An 18,039-nucleotide genomic window follows, 5' to 3' on the forward strand; every position below is an offset into this window, starting at 1 on the left:
CAAGCCTAAAGGACCAGAACTCAGCTCACTTTTAAAGATAGCAAAATAATCACAGCTTGCCCCCAAGCAACTCAGCTCTCTGGTGTCCACAAAATCTTCAACCTAATTCTGCCACTCCCATCCCGCATCTTTATTTAGACAGTAGTGGAGAGACATCCTTTCTTGTAAACATTTCTGCTCATAATATCTTAGGCTAGTGGCAGTAATGTCTGATTCAACTGAAACACTGGGCAATAAAACCATCATTGACAATGTCATGCTTGCAGCTGCTTTGAGCCTGGAAATCATTGCTGGCAAGTCAACATGTTCAAAAAATTCTTGGACATCTGGTGATGTCTAGAAAGCATGTGCTTTCTTCTGAGAAACTTCTGAGAAAACCTCAAGGACCAAGATCTTGAAATAAATAGATCATCTTGGTGACCACTTGACTCTTTTTCCAGATTAGAATAGAGTGTGTGGTTACCTTTGAAACAAAATTCAAGGGCCACTACTATAGCTATTTGCCCTAGAACATAAAATCCACCACTTATCATTTTTGCTGTATTACTTAGATTCCTGAAGAATTTTCTTTCTGAGTCTAATAGTCTAATGCAACTATCTCTGGGAAGGCCTGCACTTAAAGCCATTATTTGGTGAGGACCCATGCACAGAGCATTTGGGAGTAAGAGAATGAAGACTTGTGGTAGGAAGAGAAGAATTTTGAGAAAGATGAAATAACAAGGATGGAGGTAAAGAGCCACCAAATTTTGTCTTCCTCCCAATTTAGCCTTACAACTATCAGAGTTCGGAGGAAAATCTGTCATTCTTTTGGGCTGTTATACATTGTTTTTAAGCTTCTGTGAAAATTCTTCTGCTTATTACTTGCACTAATGTTTCAGCATGGGACCTCCCTTTCTATCTTGCATAGGCTAGAGGAATAAGTAACCTGTATATCTGCTAGTTTTTGCTTAAAATGAAATGTGCCTATTTCAAATATTTCTAGTTTATTTTATATAGGTTAATACACCATTGCTTTTCTTTCTTTCTTTTATTTCTTGCTGTTAAAGTAGATAAAATATTTTGTGTGATTCTTCATGAATTAATACCCTACTTTGGCTCAGAATGTACTTTTAACTTTTTTTTATAAAATAGATATACAGTGCATACAATACGAAGACATATTTTACAAATATTCAGAATGTGAACCACATATAACTTCCAGCTGATTCAAGACATAGGATGTTGCTGATATCTTAGAAACTCACATGAATCACAAACCACAAGTTTCTCTCAGAGGTAACTGCTCTTCTCACTTATCAATAATTCCCTTGCTTTTTTTTCCCTTTTCAGTTTTTACCTCCTATGCTAAGTCACTTCACTTCAGTCGTGTCTGACTCTGTGCGACCCCATCCCTGGGATTCTCCAGGCAAGAACACCTCCTATACCTTTCCCTAAACAATACCACTTAGCTTTAAGTTTTCCTCTGATCTATAAATTGAATCACACTGTTTGTGTTCTTTTATTTTTGCATCTTTTGCTCAAAATTATGCTTTTCTAAGATCCATACATGTTGTCATGTGTGCCCATGCTAAGTCACTTCAGTTGTGTCCAACTCTTTGCGACTTTATGAACTGTAGCCTGCCAGGCTCCTCTGTCCACGGGATTCTCCAGGCAAGGATACTGGAGTGGATTCTCGTGCCCTCCTCCAGGGAATCTTCCCTGACCCAGGGATCGAACTTTCATCTCTTAGGTCTCCAGCGGTGGCAGGCGGGTTCTTAACCACTAGCGCCAGCTGGGAAGCCCACATGTTGTCACATATAGTTGCAATTTCCTCATTTCCATTGATTTAACCATTTAACCATTTTCCTACTAAGAGACATGTCCAGGTTCTATAATAATACTGTTATACATGTCATCTATGCCTCCCACTACATGTGTTCATGCATGTCTCAACTGAATGCATGGATGATTAGAAATGCTGGGATGTAGAATATGCAGATCTTCACCTTTACTAGAAAATGGGAAGCTGTTTTTCCCAAAGTAATTATTCCCTCTTCTAGTCTATGAGTTCCTATTGGTCCACATCATCATCACCAACACTTGGTATTGTCAGATTCTTGATTTTTTTGGTCAATCTGGTTTTTAGTGAGCATTCACCTCCTTGTGCTTTTTTCTTCCTTCTCATTGTGGTTTTAAATTTGCAAAACTTTGATTTCTAATGATACTAGGAAGTCACTCCTTCATTTATTTACTGCCTTGAATCCAGATTCCTTAAAATTTTAAATTTCATACTCTCAAATTTTGTATTTTGGTGTTGTGCATACTAGGCATTTTATGACATAACTGATAAGTACAAAGCAAGCAAAAGAAACTCATTCATTGAACATCAGTTTAGAGCTGGGCATTTCATGTACTTTGTCCTATTTAATCCTCATAATAACTTGCTGTGGTAGTTTAGTCACTAAGTTGTGTCCGACTCTTGCAACCCCATGGACTGTAGTCCGCCAGGCTCTTCTGTCCATGAGACTTTCCAGGCAAGAATACTGGATTGGGTTGCCATTTCCGTAACTTGCTAGTTGATCTTGTTTTTCTAAGTGTGAGAACTAGTACTCAAATCATGCCTGTGTGCATCTGTTAAAAACTCTTTCCAGTAATCATGTTCCCTCTCAAGAAATTACCTTCACAGGATCAAAATAATGATTAATATCTTGTAGCAAAGTCATTGTATTACAAATCACACCAAAAGAATTTCAAAAGTGGCTAGTTAATATGAGTAATTAAATAATCGCAGCCCTAGGTCAATTTTGTTCTTAACACTCCAAAATCCAATCCATTATTATATAAACAAATGAAAGGTTCTTTGATATTTGGTGAGATTTCTCTCATGAGAGTAATTTGTGAGACAGTTCAGTCACATGTTTCATTTTCTACCCATGAGAGGCACTTGGGAAATGATTAACACAATCCAGTAGAGTTATAGAATATTAAATGACAGTCTGAAATAAAGTAACAAAAGACAAAAATGAAACAAACTATTCTCTAAGAGATACATTTTTATATAAGTAATCAATTTATTAGGACATTCAACAAATTCAAGCAATAGACACTTTAAAAGAATTAATTCAAAGCCAATTAAAGGATAAACATCAAGCAAGGCTCCTAAGAATTTATATGTTATTAATGGTGCCTTTTTCTTTTTAACTATAAAGTCTAATAAAAGCCTATAAATCATGCATATATAGAAACAATTTTCAAAGAATCAAATTAACCAGAAGCAATGACTCAGGCATGATATTGCCTATAAAAGGGGATGGACAAAGCCAGTTTTCAACATCCCTCACTGACGCTATGAATAATTCTTGGGATGGGAGTTGCATTCTGTGGGTAATTCTCTTCTCTAGTATTTTTGCAAAAATGACCTTTCAGTGGGATCTGATCCAAAATTCTTTCCAGTGATGTAGACACACTCGTGATTTGTACCTTTGTCACCAACAAATTCCAAAGGCTTGGACTTGGCAGCGATGACTATTAATCTCATACATCCCACTCCATGGAAACAAATAGTGAAAACAATTATATTAATCAGTTCTATACACTGCATACATTTTGTGAGGCTTATTATTTTTACTTCACTCCATGACACAAATCCTTGCTTGCAAAAATGCTAGCACAGTGTGCACTTTCTACTTGTCAATATACCCCCATCCTCTTCTGTACCACCAATGGGCTACAAAGATTTAGAGGTTCAGTGATTATAGGATTTGAATGATTTTAACCCCTTTAAATTTGGAAACTCTTTAAATCCCATTATCTCTGCAGCCACTGAGAATTTTTAAATCAGCTTGGCCTTTTCTAGCTCCAGGTCTAAGGATTACAGAGTTTTAAAGAGTATAAATGCCTCTTTGCAGTTCTACAAAGAGCTGTCCCCAACCAGCTGACCTCCAGGAAATAAAGCCAGCCATTTCTCCAGCTGGTGACTGCTGATCAGAGTTTCTAAATGGAAAGATATGTATGTTATGCCACAAACCACCAGGAAGACAAGTAATTGCTTCCTCAACTCCACATGAAGCCAGTGAATCAGAAGATCTGATGCAGGAGGGGGCAGCAGACTGTAGACATGTGTCAGAAAGTGTCTAAGAATGAAAAAACAGGAAATGTCAGGGACCCAAAGAAGCTCACTGGGCCACAGAGCAAGTTCAGTGATGGGAAGCCACCTCGCGCCCGAAGAAAAGTTGTTACCACGGACACCCTCAAACCCTACGTGACCCTCTGAGGTCTTACCTCTTGCGTCCTCACATTTATGTATCCATAGTGAGTTCGAAGGGGCCGCCTGTATGTATAGGAGAATGGTATCCATTTCGCACCAGGTTGTCCAAAGCAGTTTAGTAGCAATGGGAAATTCACTTCATTTACAAGGCGCACCACCAGCAGGAACAGGAATGCTGCTATGAAGCTCACTGCAATCACAGACTTTCTCTACAAAACATTAAAAAAAAGAATGAATGACTTTCAATCAAAAACAGTCTCAGAAAAAGAATGTTTCACTTGGAGACAGAAAATAATTATTTGGTGCCCAGATTGCCCTAATGCCCTGAGCCTCTGAAAACAAACTGAGTATGGATTATATTTCCATCCCATTCCTATCTCGCCTTACCTTCCTATCATCCTCAGTGACTCCTATGCAGCTTTCAAAACCCGAGTCAGACTTTCCCATCTATAGGAAGCCTTTCCTATCTGTTCATTTTCCTCCCCAGTATCGTCACCTCACCCCCAACCTATCTACTCTGACAGAGGTAAGAAGTCCCACCACTCCAATACTTTGAAGGCCCTTCACCTATTGTGCATTTTTCATGGCTTAATTCCTTACATGACTTTTCTTTCATGTAATTTTGAGTTTCTGGAGAACTGAGCTGCACTATGCCATATTGTCCTGTATCCTAGGTCTTTAACACAGTACATACTGTAAGCACCCACAAACATCTGTGTGAATGAATAAATGGATTTTGCACATTCTGGTAGACCCAGTCTCATTATAAAGCATTATTCTGTATCTTTATCTAGCACCATTTATAGGCAAGAAACTTTGTGCTATAGGATATGCAAAAGTAAGATTCAAAAAAGCTAACAGTAGGGAAAAAAACCACTTCAAGCAGCATAAGAACATCACCTAAATGGGTTTGTCATCAAACCAGAGTAGGAGCAACTGCATCAGACTGCCATGGGGAAAGGAGAGCTGTATTTGTCTTGAACTTGATAAAATGCATGCATTTTTCACTAGACATGTGTGAGCAGAGCTTTCTAGGAAGAGGGAACAGAGAAAGGAGGCAAGAAAACATGAGGTTATTCATAGCCACATAGCATTTTGTTTTACTGTGACACAGAGAAAAAGAAAAAGCTGAAAATAAAGATGATAACTTTATAGACTGTCTCAGATACCAAGCTGAGAAGTCTCTACTGAGTTTGTTGGATGACGGAAAACTGAAGGAGATTTTTTGTTTAATTATTTAATTTTTGAAATGTGACTGTTATGTTATGATCAGTCGCCAGTGTTTGAGGCACTTTGGAGCAGAGTGAAACCAAACATAGGCAGGAACTAGTTAGGAGATATTCCAATTGTCTAGGACAGAAGTAATGAGGGATGGAAGTGAGAATAGTGGCAGGGGGGAGTAAAAAGGTGAGAAAAGACATGAGCAACTCAATTTAGGTGGAAGACAGAAACCTTGGCTTCTGACTGAACGGAAGCGCCAGACAGAAAATCCAGAGATACCTGAGATGTTGAGTTCAGGTAGCTGCAATAACACTAATTGTATCAGGAGAAGCCAGGGTGGTCAGGGCAGGAAATGATTTAAGAGAGTAAGTGGACAAAGAGCTTGACTTTCTAAGGCCTAGTTCTCAAGGACAAATGGGTCATCAAGGGGTCGGACAGAAAATCAAGTCTAGAGTAAGAAGAAAGAAGACAGCTGAGGACAGATGTTAGGAACAACACTGCCTTCTCTCCAGGGTGAAAACACAATGAAATATTCCTTCCTGAAGAAAGGGCTTTGCCCTTGACTCTTCTTCAAACTTAAGGGAAACCAAATAACTTTCTGGGAAAGACTGAATGCTTGTTGGTGGTGCTGTTGTGTTTTTTGCTTGCCACTTTCTGGTAGAGTCAGCTTCCTTTTACTCCTCACAGAATGTCCCAAAGAAGAAAAGAAGCCCAAGCCTGGCCCCTGAATCCTCCCTGGGCCCATGGTCACAGTCTCTGAAAGGGCAGCAGAATAAGGCCTCAAAGTCAGACACCCAAAGGAAGACTTCTCTCTTGCCCAGCTCCCAGAATTTGTAAAAGCCCCATCCATCCCTCTGTCTAGCCAGCCTAATTTTCCAATCACCTGAAAGTCCCTTGAGTTCTGCTTCCTCAAAACCCCTTATCTCACCACTTACTACCACAGCCCTACCTCATTTAACCTTCTAATCATGAAAAACTGTTTTAATTTGTTCCTCTGTGGGATCATTATGTCCACAACATTGCAATGTGTCAAGGTAACAGCTTAAATGAGGTGATGGATCTTACAAGTTTAAAGGGACATAGACCAGAACAGATGGCTAAATAAAAGCAAAGCGGCCAGCCACCCATTAAGTAAACAGGTAAGAACCTTTTTTATCACCATCCAGTAGTTTGTTGCAAACCAGTAGCTTGTTTTGAAGGAAACCAGGTGGGATTTGTGCCTTTGTCTCTTCCAGAGCCCAGCGTGGCTCTCTGCGTCTCTGAGCTGCCGCATTGCACCGCATGGCTGGGGTTGGAGAACAAAAGCGTGGAGGGCCTGTCTGAATTCACTGATCTCACAAAACAACACATACATAATGCACCCATGAGAGGAAAATAAATCAGCCATTTTGAGAGAAACTTCAAAATGGAATGAAATCATAGTTGTAAAAGCCTGCTACCTAGCAATCCATGTCTGCCTCCCATGTTCTATCAAAGGGAACCAAGTAATGAGCAGAGAGAGGATGAAGGGGACAAATGAGGAATGAAAGCAGACACTCACTCCTCTGCGCTGGGCCTACATCACAGTCTACAGGGGGCAGACAGGCTTCCTTCACGGCTCCGGCTTCCAGCCTCGATTCTGTTGCATTGTCTGACCCTCATTCTTTGCCTTCCTTCATATTTCCATATTCTTGTTTAACATAAGCTCATTCCCATAGTGCTAATATGAAACACCCTGATGGTTCACTAGAAAAGGTCTACAAGCATATTCTGAACTCAAGGACAACAGGCCTTAATGTGGAGTGCAGGCTTCTAGTAGTCCCTTCCGCCAGATCATGACCTTGAGTTTAACAGCTAAAACAAAACCACAATGAGGCTACTCAAAGTTTCCACACAGCAGAATGCAGTGAGGATATGTATGTGTGTCCATATAGGGACATAGGAGTTGGGGAAGTTACAAAATACCAACAGGATATGTTGTTCTCATTTAGTTGCTAAGTCGTGTCCAACTCTTTGCGACCCCATGGACTGTAGCCTCCTCTCTCCTCTGTCCATGGGATTTCCCAGGCAAAATACTAGAGTGGGTTGCCATTTCCTTCTCCAGGGGATCTTGCTGGGCCAGGGATTGAATCTATGTCTCCTGCATTGACAGGCACTGGCAGAAGGATTCTTTACTGCCGAGCCACCAGAGATGTGCATCCATGATATACGTGAATATATTTACTCCAAGTCACAACTGCACATTGAGTCCACACTCTGTTTAGACTTGGCGAGGTGCTGAAAAACAGAAATAAAACTACAAAAGAGGGACAGGCCATGCTTGCAAAGAGTCACAACTTAGTGCACCTGGCAAGTGGACAGAAAATTCGAATATCATATATTAAATGGGGTATGCACAGGGTGGTGTGCTACCCCAGAGGAAGAGGGGGGAGCCATGCATGAAACAATTTAAAGAATGCTTGTCTGAAGAGGTGATGTTCAAATGGAGTCCTGAAGAATGAGGAGAAGTTAGACAAGTGGAGATGAGAAGGGCATTCCAGGCAGAGGGAACGGTTTAGACAAAGGCACAGAAGTTTTTTAAAGGCCTGAATTTGGTCAGAAACATACAAATTATTCAATAAGAAGAATACATTTGATATGTAGTAGGAGATATGCTGGGAAGTGGACAAGGTTCAAATCATAACAAAAAATAATAAATCAAATGCATTAAGTCAGATGCATTTACTTGTCCCACTTCCTGTACATTAGGATAATGAAAAGATAAATGCATAAAGTGCTGTTTTATAACTGTAAAGTATTCTTCACTTACCAATCAAGTGAAAATGTATCCATCACTTTATCTTATTACAAATTGCCAGTTAACATAACACAACTTGTTTCCAGTTGTTTGATTTTAGTTTATCCTATCAGTTGCTTCTTCTTTTAACTGTTTTGAGTCCATCAACAGTCAGCAAATGACTCTACTTGTTTACACGTGTGTTTTACATCTAATGATTTGTTTATGAAGTTGATCACTGCTGCCTTTATTGAAGTAATCAGAGTATTCCCCAGATTCAACAACCAACAATGAGGCAAGAGAAGGCAACAGTAAGTACTTGTCAAGTTAATAATGCATAAGATTCAGTTCAACAGACTTCTCACACTGTAGAAAACAGATATACATTTAATAAGTCGTTCCCCTAAGCTCACACAGTGAACACTAAATGATATAATAGGTGGAAAAAGCAAAGCACAGGTCAGGGAACCTAGTGAACACCCAAAAATGGAAGATGTCACTATAATATGAGCACTAACTGTGAAGTCCTTGGAGGACATGAGCCAGTGATGAGCACAGGCTAGCCCATGGGAACACATGATAAGAACCGAAAGATAACTTTTTCTCAAATATCCCAAGCAGCTGCAGACACATGAACATTCAGCACAACTCATCCACACGAGTTCTGAGAGAATGTCACCATGCCCAAATAGATCTGATGAATTGCTTTATGGAAAATTTTCTCCTTCTTTTGGGCAAGTCTGAAGGGGCCTTTAACAGCGGAGACATTTAGAATTTAATCCCCTCTGTGCTGCAAAAATATGCATCAAAAATGTGGCATTCCAGTTGCTTGCTCTTTAGAGTAGGAATATCATTTATCAGACTTTATAGCAGAAATACCTATTTCAAAGTAAAACCCATAGAGAATTCATGATTTAGGAAGAAAACAATTGCAGAGATCTGGACCTAGCAATTTTGCAACTCATATTAGCATTTTTATGTTTTTATTCTTTTTATCAGAGACTTTATCCACAGAATATGTTCTTTAACTTTTAGGTTAGTTGGTTGCTAGATTTTTTTGGTTTATTTTCTGTAAATGATAGACAACAGTATAAAGTTATATTTTTCTATTTAAATTGTATTATTTAATGACTGAATTAGTTACTTATGTGGTAAAATGGCACATTTTTGTCCATATGCTATCACTTACTCGATAATAAATATGAAACAGTGTCAATTGTATTATTTATACCATTACTCAGTGATGGGAACCTACTCATTGCTTATTTGTGACTTATCAAATACAATTTCTTTTCCTGTATAAAAAGCTATATATTCAGTGTAATTCTACCGTATGCCATTGGCTAAGCTCCAAATCTGGTCTCCCTGAATGCAACAAAGCTTCATCCCTTTTGTATAAAGATGAATTAGCAAAGCTTAGGGTATATAAATAAAACCTTCATTTGTTTCATTTTATTTATTGAATCAACAAACTGGATCCTGACTGCTAAACTATGGTGAACTCTGGGGGAAATCTCACTCATATATTGGGAGGAGACAAGAAAAAGAGGGTAAAAAGAAAAAGTGGACAATCCTAGACTGGTGGAGTCCACACAGGAGCTTATCAAGGGCAGCCTTAGGCAGCTAGCTGGTAATAGAATTACTGAGGCCATCAAGAAGAGAGTTGTGAATGTCAAACAAGGTCACCAGGGGAGAATAAGCAGCACATCAGAAACCAGGAGGCTAATGAAGAAAATGTGATAGGAAAAAGCAATACATTTTGAGAGCAAGCTTTGAAGAAGGCAGAAGAGTGAAAAAAAAGTAGGAAGGGATTTGGCTAGAGGAAGTTATACATCATGCAGAGTCTGCACTTGCACTATAGACTCTGGAGAAGGGGTCTAAGTGTGGGACAGAGGTCAGACTTGATCATGGAAAGCTCACTCTGGAGGCGGTGTAGTAAGTGAATGGACAGGCTGGGGAGATCCTTCAGGAAAGACAACAATGAATGAAAAAAGGCAACAATGGACTACTTCTTCTATCTAGATAGACAATATTAGTGTCTATCACTAATAGACACTAAAAATCTCAATATGAAAACTGCAATTATTACTTTCAGTGACTGGCTTTTCTTTTCCTAGAAGAGTCAATGGGAATAAAGTCCAGATATAGCAAACGTGGGTGAATGGCCATCATAAACTTAACAGAAGATAACATTTAATGAGTGTTATTAGTTGGAGAAATAGTTCTGTAATCCCTACCTTCTAGATTAAGAAATAGAGATATAGAGAAGCTGAGTAATGTGTCCAAGGTCACAGAGCAAGAAAGTAGTAAAGACAACTATGGAACTCAGATATTCTGACTCTAGCGTCTGTCTTTTAGTGTATGAATTAACTAAGTTGTTAATTGTTATTCATACCAAGAGGAACACTCTTATACGATTGATTCAGAAATTTTAAAAAACTGGTACTAGCCATAAACAGATTTTGTAATACATTTTGTCAATAAGCAAAATACCTAATTCATATGGAAAATTAAGAGGCTGATCTGAAGCATGGCAATTATATTTATTTCAAAATCAGTAATTTGTGGACAAATTTAATTCTGGCTCTATTCCCAGTATTAAAAATACAACTACAGGGTACCATTCATTAGCTCTAAGGGAAAATAAAGCAATTATTCTTCCACTTGTGCTAGAGAATATTAGGTACCCTTAGTCAATCAATAGTGTGGAGTCTTAATTCAAGAAGTCTACAGGAACCAACATGACTGAATGGGTATGTCCACCCTTCTCAGCTCCACAATTCCATAATCTTTTTATTCAATGAAGATGAAGCCAAACAGCAAAATATTGATGGTTTCTTTAAATAAATGTACACATAAATATATAAATTAATAAAGTCAAATCATTAAAGTGAGTTTTTTTAAGTTGTAGAATATCTTCAATATGGTGAGCTACTTTAATAATGTGGAGCTACATCAACATGTCACTATCAGACATGGGTACAGTCCAATAAGAAATACAAATCCAATCAACAAAAACCAAAGCAGTAGAGTTCTCATGGGCATCCCCACTGTCATAAACTTTTCTATGCAAAATGCTAGGAAAATTACAGGTGGCCAAAATTCTATTTCTGCTTTATTGACTATGCCAAAAACCTTTGACTGTGTGGATCACAATAAACTGTGGAAAATTCTGAAAGAGATGGGAATACCAGACCACCTGACCTACCTCCTGAGAAACCTGTATGTAGGTCAGGAAGCAACAATTAGAACTGGGCATGGAACAACAGACTGGTTCCAAATAGGAAAAGGAGTACGTCAAGGCTGTATATTGTCACCCTGCTTATTTAACTTATATACAGAGTACATCATGAGAAACACTGGGCTGGATGAAGCACAAACTGGAATCAAGATTGTTGGGAGAAATATCAATAACCTCAGATATGCAGATGACACCACCCTTGTAGCAGAGAGTGAAGAGGAACTAAAGAGCCTCTTGATGAAAGTGAAAGAGGAGAGTGAAAAAGTTGGCTGAAAGCTCAACATTCAGAAAACTAAGATCATGGCATCTGGTCCCATCACTTCATGGCAAATAGATGGGGAAACAGTGGAAACAGTGGCTGACTTTATTTCTGGGGGCTCCAAAATCACTGCAGATGGTGATTGCAGCCATGAAATTAAAAGATGCTTACTCCTCGAAAGGAAAGTTATGACCAACCTAGACAGCATATTAAAAAACAGAGACATTACTTTTCCAGCAAAGGCCTGTCTAGTCAAGGCTATGGTTTTTCCAGTAGTCATGTATGGATGTGAGAGGTGGACTAGAAAGAAAGCTGAGCGTGGAAGAATTGATGCTTTTGAACTGTGGTGTTGGAGAAGACTCTTGAGAGTCCCTTGGACTACAAGGATTTCAAACCAGTCCATCCTAAAGGAAATCAGTCCTGGGTGTTCATTGGAAGGACTGATGTTGAAGCTAAAACTCCAATATTTTGGCCACCTGATGCGAAAAGCTGACTCATTTGAAAAGACCCTGATGTTGGGAAAGATTGAAGGCAGGAAGAGAAGGGGATGACAGACGATGAGATGGCTGGATGGCATCACTGACTCAATGGACATGAGTTTGGGTAAACTCCGGGAGTTGGTGATGGACAGGGAGGCCTGGCATGCTGCGGTTCTTGGGGTTGCAAAGAGTCAGACACGACTGAGTGACTGAACTGAACTGACTGAAAATCTCTTCAGGGATTTGGTTTTTTTTTTCTCCAAAGGAAACTTCCTGCAGCGGCAAACACTATGTGCTGTGCTTAGTCGCTCAGCTGTGTCTGACTCTTTGTGACCCCATGACTGTAGACGGCTAGACTCCTCTGTCCATGGGATTCTGCACGTAAAAATACTGGAGTGGGCTGCCATTCTTTTCTCCATGGGATCTTCCCAACCCAGGGATGAAACCCAGGTCTTCTTCATTGCAGGCAGATTCTTTACTGTCTGAGCCAGCAGGGAATCCCAAGAATACTGGAGTGGGCAGCCTATCCCTTCTCCAGTATATCTTCTCAACCCAGGAATCGAACCAGGGTCTTCTGCATTGCAGGTGGATTCTTTATCAGCTGAGCTACCAGTGGCCTATAGAGAAGTTCAAGTTAACATGAATATTATGAGTATCAGATGGCATGTTAGGACATCACACTGAACTTTCTAACACTTATTTTAAAATCTAATGAAAATGTCAATGAGTTTTCAATATGCCTGCACATTTTTCTTATTTTATTTGAGGAGAGTATTTAGGTTTTCTGGCCTAATTTGATTTTCAAATGCTACAATATCAAATAAAAACAATCATGGCTACATTCACTGAGTTTATTTTGTAAAAGTATATAAAACCAGTTTTATAGCATTTTGCTTCTTCATATTAAACATATTGCTTCAGCATATATCCTTTCATATAGAGAAAGAAATCAAAGTTCTTCAGAAGCACAACAGAAGTTAAGATGGATATTGAATATGTAAAATGAAGGACCCAGCAACCAAAATCTCTCAGTGTGGCTGTGCAGATAGACATAGAGAGATTTAATCCAAAAGGCTGGTTCTCATGGTGAGAGTATCAGAGATTGGGGCAAATGAACCTAAAGTTATGTTTTTTTCCTTAAATCTTTGTACTTATAGAAGAAATATGTTCCAGTCTACCTGCTATTCTCTCCCTATCCCCTGGCATTCTGTTGAGGGAAGAGAGGTGCTAACTAACCAGGGGTGATGAAGATAATTAGGTCAGCAGACCAAATGTTTTTGTTTTATTCTCAGCCAACACATAGTCTTCATTCACCTTAATAGGTTTCTACAAACATCAGCTTGGCATCGTTCACTGTTAAACCACTTAGTTTGTCTTTTAGAATCCAATTCTTACTTTGTGTTTAGGACACAGAAGTGGAGCATAAGGATAAATTCTGGTGATCCTAATGTCATTAGGGCAGGGGTCCTGCCCAGAAGCATCATGATAATGATGAGAATAACAAGGATGAATCTATATGGCATCACAGCATACAGCACTTACCTTCAAGCACTTTCAGACTTACTACCTCACATGATTCTCCACATAGCCAGTGAAATAAGACGGGATGGCCAGATGCTTGAAAGTTTCATCTCCCATCTGTCTTTTCATTCCCTTCCTGTTTCCAGCTGGACTTCTCACTATGCTCCAACGCCCCTTGGCTAGCCAGTTCCTGTGACTTTGTCTGGGCTGCTCCCCACTGTTGCCCTGCTGTGTTCTACCACCCCCATCTCTACAAGTTCAAGTATAACTCAGCCTAAATCATATAATCTTCCTAAAGCTCTCTACTTCTCCCTGACTCCCAGTTCATAACTAATGGTGGGGTGGGTAATGAAAGAAGATAGAAGAAACAGATTAGCAGAAATGCAGAGTGAGGAAGGGAGGGGGAATGATTTTTCTATAATTCTGTCTATAAAAATTCCTCGAGGGTGTGAACAGTCTGAGAAACATCTTTCATTCAGGCAGCATAAAACACAGTGTCTTGAATTTAAAAGAAGGAATATCAAACATTTGTTGAAGAAAAAAAAGAATAAAAGAGAGAAAGAAAGGATGGATGGATTCAAAGTGATTCTCTTCTAAATATAGGCAGTAAATCACCCAAAAAGTTGTAGTTTAGGATCATTAGGGGAAAAAAATGAGGGGAAAACCCACAAATTTTTCCTTTCTTTCTTCTTCATAATTCACTTTACTTAAAACTATCTGTGTAGATTTGATGTGGGCATGGAGAGGAGACAAGGGAGGAACACTAGGATGGGGGAATATTAAGTGGGAAGAATTCTTGTCCTTGTTAAACTGGACTTTTCGATGGGCATGCTTCAAAGTTCTGATAGAACTCACAGATCTGCTTAGAGCAACATCCTTTTTACAACACATTAAGAAAAGACTTCCAATAATTCACAGTTTTAAGAAAACCGGCTCTTGTCCAAGGAATCCCACATCATGGAATGAGAAGTGAATAACAAAAGAGTAGCCTGTCCTTCTAATAAGGACAATGGCCCGTTTTCTGAGAGCAGGAACTTTCAACTGTTAGCTGTGTGCTCAGCAAGTATCAGGTACTGTGCCAGGAATCTTATAGGGATGAAATTAGATTCTCACCAGCAGCCTATCTGTAGACTCAGGGTGGTCAAGTTACACTAAATGAGCCAATATAGATAACCTTGGGCACACTGGATAACCTGTTTGTGCTTCTGTTTTCTTACATGAAATTGGCGGGGGCGGGGGTGGATAGCACCTGCCTAATGGGATTGTTAAAGGTTTAAATGAGTTACTACATATGAAGGGCATTACAGCACTGCCTGGCAAGAGGAAAGTGCTTAACACAGGCTAGCTTTTATTGTTAGAGTATCTCATCAGATCTGAGACACCATCCATTGTTCATCACAATATTACTCTAAATATGTTAAGAAAGGATAACAAGGTGGGAGCAGACACCAAAGTGCTATTCCTTTCAAGTTAGAATATTCTAGAAATAAACATGCCATCCAAAAAGGCACAGCAAGAAGACAGAAAGGAAAAATAATCTCCCCCCAAAACCTGAACCACAGTCAGGTACTCAAGCAGCCTTCTGATACAAGTTCACACTGCCACTGTGATTCAAGGAAAAAGTCAGTAAATAATTCAGTTTAAAGTGGTCTCTGGATGGTAGTGTCCCCAGATGACCATCTGAAACAACACACAAATCCCAACAGGATGAATTAAACTTTATTGTAGGCAAATAGCAAATGCAAGGTACTGTGTATAAGACTCTGTTCACTTTCAGAGATGCAAACAAAAATAGAAAGATATTTTTAAATAAATGAAATATGGTGGTATTCCCTGGATAAGGAAAGGGCAACCCACTCCAGTATTCTTGACAGGAGAGTCCCATGGACAGAGGAGCCCAGCAGGCTACAGTCCATGGGGTCACAAAGAGTCGGACACGACTGAGCAATGGTGGTATTGCTGTCACCGGTGTCATTGTTATCATCATCGCCATCCTAGGGAACAAAGAGAACCAGGAATGGAGCTTGGACTATTTTAAACACCTGTCCCTCACCCTAAACTCTAAAGGAAGCATAACCACAAATCCAGAGTCTGACAGAATCCTGGAACTTCCCAGGACACTGGAATTCACAAATGTAAAAATGCCCAAGGGGTTTTTTTTTTCCTCTTGTCCAGATTGCACAAGTTAAAAGAATAAAAAATCACCTTCTTTTTTGGGAAATGTTTAGACTACCCTGCACACATCTGCATATGGGCCCCATCTCCATGCACCGATATCAACTGTTGCACCTCCTAGTATCTCTTTAAAGAATGCTCTTGGAGGTCAAAGTTGAACCTTGGCAGAAGAATGCATACATATTAAACAGTCTTTTTATGAAAAGAAATAGAGTTTTGCCAGAGCATACGTTTCATGATGATAATAAATAGCACTGTGCCATGAACATTCGAATTTCTAAGTAAGACAGGGTTCCTATCAATTCTGGATTTAACATTAACATTGCATTGACAGTCATTTGAATTGCTCATGAAACATAAAGTCTATTAGTTTATTACTTATAGTTTCCTGTGCTAAAATAGCAAAGGCAGAAAGACCTCCATTGTTATGCACAAGGTCTGTCATTAGTGAGTTCCTGATATATTTTTTATCATAACCAGATCAGTCAGTGCTGTATTTCCTATAGCCTACTAGCTATCTCTATTTGGACATCTGAGGTAACTCAAATTCAATAGCAGTAGTACAAATCCAAACTAATGATACCTTCTCTTCCTCATCTACAGTGCGCTTTTGAGTAGCTGCCATTAAAGTCACTTTGGAGTCCCAGTACTTAAAATCTCACCTCTGCTTAGTAGCTATATAACATGGGGTATCTTAATTTTCTTTGGCCTTGTTCCTCATCTATAAAATCATAGGATCATTATGAAAATCAAATAATGAGAAAACACATAAAGGACCAAGCTTAAGACTGAGCACATAGCAGGCAATAAATGATCATTAATTTCCTTCTGTTCTTCACATACCAGTCCCCTACACAAGCTGTCATTTTTCCATGGAATGTCTTCTTCTTTGCTCTCTCTGTCAGAAAAGTGAAAGTGAAAGAAAGCAAAAGTCACTCAGTCATGTCTGAGTAGCCTGCCAGGCTCCTCTCTCCATGGAATTCTTCAGGCCAGAACACTGGAGTGGGTAGCCATTCCCTTCTCCAGGGGATCTGCCCCACCCAGGGCTTGAACCCAGGACTCCCCAATCGCAGGTGGATTCTTTACTGTCTGAGCCACCAGGCAAGCCTCTGTCAGAAAACTGCTACTTATCCTTTGAGACCAAACCCAAAAGATCATCTCTTCCAAAATGATTCTGACCACCCTTGAAGATTTCAGAGCACTTTTTTCTGAGGCATAATTCATGAAGATAATTAATCTGGTAATTATTTAATTACCAGGCAACCTTCATCATTCAACCAAATTCTGCAAACACATAGCATACTATGCCTCCACATTCTTTTTCCCCAGACAGACATTACTAATCAACCATAGTATCATTTCTCCCTGAGTAAGGATGCAAATTCAAAACCCTTTCAACACAATGATCCAGGCAGTAGCAATGCTAATAAATCAGCCTGGTATATTTACCTCTGTGGTACAAAACAGGTAGCAACTTAAGATCAGAGGCTATGTCTTGATAAGTCTATAACACACGTGGCCACAGATATGATTGTTATCCTCTCTAGGTCTTGATTTCCTCACCTGTATGACAGACTATTTTTAGGAAATTAGCTGGTGGTCAAGTCTAATGACACTGTAATGATGACCAGGGACCCTGACTGATCAAAACTGATGTCAGTTCAAGGAAAGTCTGCAGCACAGCTCTGCACAAGGGCCCCACTCTGTGTCCAGGCCCATTTCTTATCAGAGTTAGGCATGCCTTCAGACACTTGAAAATTGAACCTGGTGTCTACGTAATTGAAATAGAAATGCGGTGAGAATTTGTGAACTTTCAACTTGGTAGATAGCAGCTGTCACTTACCAAAGCCTACCTGATTGCAGCTATTTTGTACCTGCTGAGAAAAAGTTTGCAGCAAAAGAGATTATTTCCTTTTTAACCCTTGTCTGAAAAGAAGTTTCCATGTAATTTGACCCAGTTGTATAGAATAGGATCAGGTTCAGTCTTTCACATGTATATGGACACTATCGGGTCAACACCCCTGGCCAAACCACTTCCACTGAGCCCTGGCCCTCTCAATAGGAATTTTAAATGTCCGCTGAGTTATTTTGTTGAAAACTTGATATCAAAGCAAAGAGAGTCGGAACATTTTCAATTCTATG

The 18,039-nt window shown here is 39.4% G+C and overlaps 1 protein-coding gene across 3 annotated transcripts in view; it reads right to left on the minus strand.

Annotated features, from left to right (window-relative positions):
- ST6GALNAC3 (ST6 N-acetylgalactosaminide alpha-2,6-sialyltransferase 3) overlaps window positions 1–18,039 on the minus strand; it is a 591,798-nt gene that overhangs the window by 340,960 nt on the left and 232,799 nt on the right. For all 3 annotated transcript variants that reach the window (XM_070467900.1, XM_070467901.1, XM_070467902.1), the window contains exon 2: window positions 4,261–4,455. In XM_070467900.1, the coding sequence (XP_070324001.1) occupies window positions 4,261–4,455 (195 nt within the window). The remainder of the gene's footprint in view (window positions 1–4,260; window positions 4,456–18,039) is intronic.

Source organism: Odocoileus virginianus, chromosome 5 (assembly GCF_023699985.2).
Source record: "Odocoileus virginianus isolate 20LAN1187 ecotype Illinois chromosome 5, Ovbor_1.2, whole genome shotgun sequence".
NCBI classification, from domain to species: domain Eukaryota; kingdom Metazoa; phylum Chordata; class Mammalia; order Artiodactyla; family Cervidae; genus Odocoileus; species Odocoileus virginianus.